General features: G+C 46.4%; 3 protein-coding genes across 3 annotated transcripts; 1 reads left to right on the top strand and 2 right to left on the bottom strand.

Moving 5' to 3' along the window:
* Nucleotides 1-928: 928 nt before the first annotated feature.
* TSTA_099880 (uncharacterized protein) lies at nucleotides 929-1,714 on the top strand (the record flags this gene model as incomplete). The annotated part of the gene is made up of 1 exon (XM_002485933.1): nucleotides 929-1,714. One exon carries the CDS (start codon nucleotides 929-931, stop codon nucleotides 1,712-1,714), a length of 786 nt encoding a protein of 261 aa, XP_002485978.1.
* A 745-nt stretch (nucleotides 1,715-2,459) lies between these two features.
* TSTA_099870 (uncharacterized protein) lies at nucleotides 2,460-3,618 on the bottom strand (the record flags this gene model as incomplete). Its single annotated transcript, XM_002485932.1, has 6 exons — nucleotides 2,460-2,680; nucleotides 2,720-2,738; nucleotides 2,966-3,074; nucleotides 3,127-3,173; nucleotides 3,225-3,332; nucleotides 3,472-3,618. 6 exons carry the CDS (start codon nucleotides 3,616-3,618, stop codon nucleotides 2,460-2,462), a joined length of 651 nt encoding a protein of 216 aa, XP_002485977.1.
* A 1,608-nt stretch (nucleotides 3,619-5,226) lies between these two features.
* Nucleotides 5,227-7,332, bottom strand: TSTA_099860 (acetolactate synthase, putative; the record flags this gene model as incomplete). Its single annotated transcript, XM_002485931.1, has 3 exons — nucleotides 5,227-6,986; nucleotides 7,065-7,187; nucleotides 7,273-7,332. 3 exons carry the CDS (start codon nucleotides 7,330-7,332, stop codon nucleotides 5,355-5,357), a joined length of 1,815 nt encoding a protein of 604 aa, XP_002485976.1. The 3' UTR covers nucleotides 5,227-5,354.
* Nucleotides 7,333-7,537: the final 205 nt, after the last annotated feature.

The following is a 7,537-nucleotide window of genomic DNA, read 5'->3' as shown; positions in this document are numbered from 1 at the left end:
CTACATTGCCGTCTTCTCCTAGGTCGCCGCCATTGAGGTATCAGGGTGTTGTTACTTCGAGACCGAGTACGAGTTCGAGTCAGGATGATTGGCAGCAGCAACAACAGCAATATCGTCAGTCGGGTCTTGTTAGTCCTGGTTTTCCGCCGCCGGCTTCATCGTCACCGGGTGGTAAATCGTTTGCGAATGAACTTCCTGGAGATACGAATTATTACCAGCAGAGCCTGAGTCCGCCGAATCCGAACGTTCGTGACTCGATGCAATCTACAGCCTCGCATCCGGGAAGTGTTGGTGGATGGTCGTATACATCCTCCATGTCGTCGGCGACCGGTAATAATAATGGCCACGCATCACGTCCGACATCTACGACCAGCGCGATTGCGCCATTTGTCTTGGTCGAGAATAGTGGGAAACAGCAGTTTGCGGCGGAGTTGCCGGCGATGCAGGAAATGCATGAGGATGGTTCCCGTCACTAGAGAGGAGACAAGGAGAGATACCCATGTTGTTTATTTTTTTTTTTGGTTTCTGATCTATATGACTTCCTATTCTGTATGTATTTATTTTATCTTATCTGATTGTATGATTACGGTAATCCGCTGGTCAATACGGATGCTTACTTTGAAAACTTAGGGTTATTTCGTATCGAGCGTGACGGAATATTGTATTCTGATTGGCCAAATTTCATTAATTTACACCTGCGTCCATCCAATCACATTGCAATACTACTCCACGGTCTCGACTTTATCCTTTTTAGGGCTGATTAGATAAGCCATTCCCTCCATCTGGCCAGGAGCGATCATCTGGTTGGCTCCTTCTTCATTCATAGTCTCTCAACGCGTATATATTCTTGTCGTGAGGGGCAGGATGTTCTTTTCTTTTGTCTTTGGATTGATTGTTGTCAACAGTCGAAAGGCAGGGAGAGGCAGACATGAAGAGCATATTCCTCGTCCTCGCCCTGAACGGGTTGATAGTGACTGCTCTACCTATCCGCCATGATGATGCATCAGCTGTCGCAACTCCATTACATGCGAGATATGACCGTGCTGGACCACTCCCGGTCCTGACAGAGTCATCTTCTGACCGTCCTCATTTTCCAGAGTGGCTCGCCAACCACCCTGAACATATCCATCCCAAACCGCATCGCAATGACTGGATTGCTCAAGCCAGGAGAATAGTCAATACCTGGTCTGCATTCTACAGCACCGAATACCCCACAAAACGCCAACGACCACAATCATTTGACGACGGAAACGACAATTCGCTCCAAGACGAGGGTCTTCTCACTTTGGGGAATGGGGCATGCGGCATCGTCGTCGAAAATTCGCCGGATGGTGATACAACGACAATAGCTGCAATCCCGTGTCCATCAACCCGGTATACACCACCCCATCGACCAAGTTATTTTGAGCAATTGCGCCGTAATCTCACGACTATGGACCTAGCCATGCTGTGCAGCAGATACGGCCCCGAGATTGTGGCGCTGTGTATTTTTTTCCTCGTTCCTATTTCGGTTGTTCTTGTTGAGATTGTGGATGTTTTGCATGATAGATTGGTTACGGAGAAGTTTCCGGAGCGTGGTCGGGGACGGGTTCGGCTTACGGGACCCGAGAGACGGATGAGTGTGATTGCGAAGTGTGAGAGGGAGAGGATGGTGAGGGATTTGGCGCAGAAGGCGTGGGTGGGTTCGAGGAGGGGGTCGAGGCATTCTCATTGAGTTTCTTTTGTAATTGGTTTATTGACTACATTGCGTATATACCCTAGTTAGTATGTTGTTTACGGATCTATCTTTTATACAATATCTGTTATATTCCCACCATAAAACCACATTATCTGGTTGTCAATCGTGCTGGACCCACTGATTCTCTTTGTCCCCAAGCCCTAACCTGTGTTCGGAGAAGAGAAGAAGATTCCCGATCTTACGGCTTACGGGCAGTGACGACGCGACTGGTGATGTTAAGCCATTGAGTATATACAGATGTACAGAGAAAACTTAACACGACATTGTAGGCATGAAATTGCCGATTTGAGATATCCTTCCTCACGTTCACCAAAAAGACTTCCACCACTCACTCGACCATCCTGCTACATCAACAAGTAGGCCCAGAGCAAAAGGTGACAGCGCCTCCAAATATTACGCATTTTGGTATCGAGCAATGAGTTTGAGTTCTCGATCTTTTGGCCACCTGTTCATCGGAGGTTTGAATTGTCGTTCCTGGACATCGACAAATCCGGCTTCTGGTATCCACTCCTTGATATGTTCTGGGGCTGTTAATTGCTATCCAATCGAGGCACAAGCCTGTATTATCGGGGAGCGTATCGTCGTCTGACCTTGTGTAGACGTCTGTTTGCTTTGCTTCTATACAACCTCCAGGCATAAGGTTGACATACGGTGTTAATAATCAAATGTGGATCATGAACGGTCATAAACAACATACTGGAGATAACAGTCGCTTCCAGTCTCATATGCAGCCATTCAGGCCTTGAAAATGAACAAGATCGAATTTTTGATTAGATGTCCATTCTGTATTTGCGTCATCAATTTGAAAACTAGGATTGGGTGGTACCCTAGTATCAACGTCAAAATTGGAAATGCTCATCATACCAGATGAATTGGAGTATTTACCAGCTTGGCTGGGTGGGCGATACATCGGTGCCTGGATGAATTCCATGTATGGGAACACTTCAATGTTCAGTAAAGAATGAGACACTAGTCAATTACTTTTGCAGATGGGTACGCCCTGCAATAGGCGAGATGTTCATCAGTCCTGTTTGTTTTCCATCTAAATATCTATCTTACTAAGCTGCATCCATAGTTAGTCCCGTCCCGGTGCCTATGTCAAGGATATGTGACGGTTTGTCAACAATCGGTGCAAAGACTAGACGACCGCCAAAAAGCATGCTGATCGCATTTGTCTTTGCTGGCGTCAGTGATGCATGTTCGGTAATCGAAACTGCATTCACGCACCTCGTCATTCAGAAGAATGTGCTTTCCAGTTCCATAGGTGGCATATCGGCGTCCGTCACTGTAGACGTATTCTGTGATGGCAGAGTTTAGCTTAGCTAAACTACTCGTGCTGGAGATAGATTAGTTCGTGCAATATATTGCAAATTGTGGTTGAAGCCTACTCATCGGCCCCAAGAGCGGAGTCAGTATCGTCCTCATCTCCACTTGTCTGTACACATCAGTTCATTCCAATCCAGGATGAGATTATAGGATGTCATACATCATGCTCAATTATGGGTCCGTTGCGGACGGAGATGTTGTTCTGCTTTCGACATTCATCTTGCTTGCAGGTTGATCCGAGTTTGGCAAATGAATATGGAAGCGTCGACTTGTTTTGCAAGGCACGGAATTACATACCGCTAACTACCTGGTTAGTAACAGGGTAGTAAGCTTAGCTTACTTGAAATGTTGTTAGTAGATACTAAAATGGATTTCACAATTAGTATTCGCTAGTGATACTACCCAACCCCGGTCAATTTAGAAACAGCCACTTTTCTTCCCGTTGAGAAGTTGACTATCGCTCGATATTGTTCATTCAATTTGTGACCGCAACGATTTGTATCGGGCTGGCGACTCATCTTCTTGTTTTGACTTGAGGAGAATGGGAGCGACATGTCCCGACAATTGCAAAATGCTTTCTTCTACGCCAGATTTTGCTATTCCTGCTCGTATCGTGATTGTGCGGAGTAAACCTCAAGTGTTTTATTTACTTATCAGGCATTGTTACAGGATTCTGTATTGGGGGTTTCAAGCTACATGAAGAAACTCAGCAACTACGTTCTCATTACGGAGACTTTATTCGCATACGTAAGAAACAGTAATCACCTCAAAGTGTGTCTCATACTGACATCTAAAATTTAGGGCTCCGAGAGATCTCAATAATCATGTTGATGCGGTCAAAGACATTCATGGCGCTGGGTCGAAATGCGGCAAAGGCCCATTCTATGACCTCAACTATCCATCGCGATCACTACAGATGACCCGTGACAAGACTTTCCACTCTACAAGAAAACGGGTGCGGGAGGAGGGATTTACTAGTGCCAGTACGTAGTGAACCAAAAATGCATAAACGAAAAGAAAGAGTACTGAAAATTACTGGTGGCACTATCTCAGTACGAACGACGCATACTACAACATTGCTCTGTAATGGCGCGGCAATTGTCTAGCGTATGCAGCAGCGTCAGGAAATCTAGATACGATTCTTCGGTTACGACATTATAAGAGATTTGGTATATATTTGGAAGCCGTTTGGTATGCTTCAAAAAAGGAGAACCTCATTTCATCCTTGAACAGATGGCTGCAATGGGCCCCATTGACTGTTTATTTTATTTCAGAATTTGCCGGTCATTAGTGCTATGCGAAGAAAATGGATAGCGTGGTGTGGATCCCAGATCGAAGAGAGAAAGACAGTGAGCTGTTATTCCCATATAACTTGCGTCTTGTATTGATGATATCTAGATGAACCCATCACGAACGGACCTTTTCTCCCACCTTCTCCCGCTAGCTCCCCAGGACTCGAAACACTCTGAAGTGTTACAAGCCGTACAAGATAGTGATCTGGTCTATGACTCGGAGCTAGCCATTGTAGCTGATAGCGACACGACAGCAACGACTGTTGCGGCGCTTGTGTATTGCTCGCACAAGAAAAGAAGAAGCAAGAAATCCTGCGACAAGAGATAGATTGCCTATTCCCATCATCTCAGAATATTTATCAAATACTGAGCAAAAAGCGTCCCATATCTAGATAGCTGTATCAAAGAGGCTTTTCGATTATATCCCACTGTTCCTAGTGGCGTCCAGCGACTCCCCCAGAAGGCACTGTCATAGCTGGCCAATTCATTCCAGGAGACACTTTGGTCTCAAAGCCCACTTATGCACTCCATAGAGGTATCTCCCTCAGATCAACTGACGAGACTTGAAACTAACTGATTTGGCTCTTAAGACCATCGTAACCTTGTTGAGCCCGATGCATCCCTTCCGGAGCGATGGTCCTCACAATCGTGTTTGGCGCCTAAGCCAGAAGCTTTCAATCCCTTTCTCGTCGGACCGCACTCTTGCGTGGGTAGGCAATTGGGAATGATGGAAATGCGGCTCTTGGTGGCTACACTCATACGCTCGTTTAGTTAATATTCAGTGCGTAATATCATGGATTCATGTTCGTTTCTATTAAGGATGGTCCTTACATCTGTTCTATAACCGGTAAGAAACCGGTCAAACTGTGATGAATTTCATTAGAGAGAATTCGTACTCAACGGCGTGTTATCATGACAGCAGTTATATACGGCCTAAAGTGCATAGTTAAACCGGCCTGAGTAATGCTAGATTGTTCGACTTGCTAATGAGTAGATACTCATTTAACAATGACATCAACGACTGCAGATATCTTCTGCTCGAGTACAACTTTCTTGGCCTCTATCAAAACATTCTGTAGATCAGCCACACGAGTGACTCTCTTTGTCCATAGATGGCCGTTGGCAGCCGCTTTAGCTACCTCACCATAGTTTGGGCCGTCAAGCTCGAGCGAGATACCCAGCTCTTGGTTCGTTACTGTAGATGCTACCCCCTGAGGATGGACGTCGACGATGCACTGTCGCGTTGCACGCCAGCCACCATTATTGAGAATAATAGTCAAGAAAGGACAGTTATGTCGATGGCTAGCCCAGTACACGGCCGTTGGGACAGAGAAGACAAAGCTTCCATCGCCAGTGATCATGCAAACAAGTGGTTCTTCGGCCTGATCAGTCGAGGTTTTACACTTGACGTCGGGTCTGTCAGTCAAATCGTAAAGCCTTGTTGCAAGTTTGACTCCAATCGCAGCACCACCTGCCCAGCCAAGACCACTTCCACCTTTGGTCAGATGTGACCCTGGTCTGGTGAAACGAAGCTGCTCATTGAGCAAGACCTGATTTGTGACGGAATCGGAGACAAAGAATGTGTCATCGGGTACCACCGAGCGAAGAGTATGTAATAGGTAATCCACGGTAGAAGGGGCTTCCGGCGTTTCTGCAGCCCTCAGTGCACGAGTAACCACAAGAATTTGGCTTTCCTTGTAACTAGCCTGGACAGCGTTCCATCGCTCGGCATAAGTATCAGCGGAGACTTTGCCGGATTTCGATATGTAATCCGTTAATTGCGAAAGAACAGTAGCGCTGTCGGCATGGAATGTCGCGGTGGCCCCAATATCGAATAGGTTCATCTTCTCCTTTCGAGGGTCTAGATCGATATGGAATATCTGGGCTTCTGGGGATGGTCTAACCCTGGTGGGAATCCAGGGTACATCCGCATCGAGAACGAGTATCACGTCCGCATTTTGCACTACTTTGGCAGCACCAGTTCCACGTGTCACCCAGGCAGGATGGTCTGCCGGGAAACATACCTCACGAATCTCCGAGTCAAATACCCTGATACCCTTAATAGTATCTACCAAGGCTATCAAATTCTTCACCGCTTGATGGTTTCGCCCTAGATATCCGGTAATTACCAGTGGCCCTTCAGCTTTAATCAAAGCCTCAGCCACCAATTCTACGGCATCAGTCGACAAGCCACCAATTCGACAGGAAGGGATAGTAGCACGTTTTCTAGGTTGCAGAGACTCCACAGCTTGAGCCAACATCTCTCGTGTTGCTGTGATATAGACGGGGCCGGGAGAACCCGTTGTAGCCATGAGAACTGCCCTATGGACAACTGTTTGAACATGTTGCGCTGATTTAATCTCCGCAGTATATCGACTATAGGGCGCCACTAGCGAAGCCTGGTTCGGAATGTCTTGGTACCATTGTACATGCTCTGATCTCGAACCGGCGGACTCCCCGTGAAGAGTTGATGGCGCAACACCTGCGAAAATGACCACGGGGGCGCGCCCGCTAGATGCATTATGCAGGCCCTGACCCAAGGCTGCGGTGCCAACGTCGACATGTACGATAACGCATGCCGGGCGATGGGTGATTCTGGCATAGCCGTCGGCGGCAGACATGGCGGCAAACTAAATTGACATTTTGCAGGTCAATCCACATCTTGGCATGCGACATTTGTCATAAAATTTGCGCATATAAAAACGTACTTCATGCTGAAACAGAATCATACGGGGGAATTCTTTCCCCTGTAATTTAGTCCGACGCACATAGGCCTCGATGATACTTGGGTGATCGGAGCCAAGGACTGTAAATAGGTAATCGACTCTAGCCTGTAGTGTTTGAGGTTGAGGTTACATAAGAATGCCTTTTATTTCCAATGTCACAACGGGAGGAGAAAATGAACATTTCACTTACCTCAGCAAGAGCTTCTAGAAAAGCATCTGCTACGATGTATTTCGAAGCTGTCTCAGACATTTTCCGACTCTTTTGCTCGTATATTTCGTATTATACAATCGGCCTGATTATTCACCGAGAAAGAATTAGTGTCATCAACACATGGCAACCAAGAAACAATTCAGTGTGAATGTAATGCCTAAATAAGGTGTAGCGGTCCTTACCACGTGAATAGACAGACAAGTACACTATAGACTATTGTATGATGTAGCCTTCTTTAGACTTT

Source organism: Talaromyces stipitatus, genomic scaffold, assembly GCF_000003125.1.
Source record: "Talaromyces stipitatus ATCC 10500 scf_1105507295511 genomic scaffold, whole genome shotgun sequence".
Lineage (NCBI taxonomy): Eukaryota > Fungi > Ascomycota > Eurotiomycetes > Eurotiales > Trichocomaceae > Talaromyces > Talaromyces stipitatus.
Note: the sequence above shows the minus strand (reverse complement) of the source record. Positions and strands in the feature narration are given on the sequence as shown.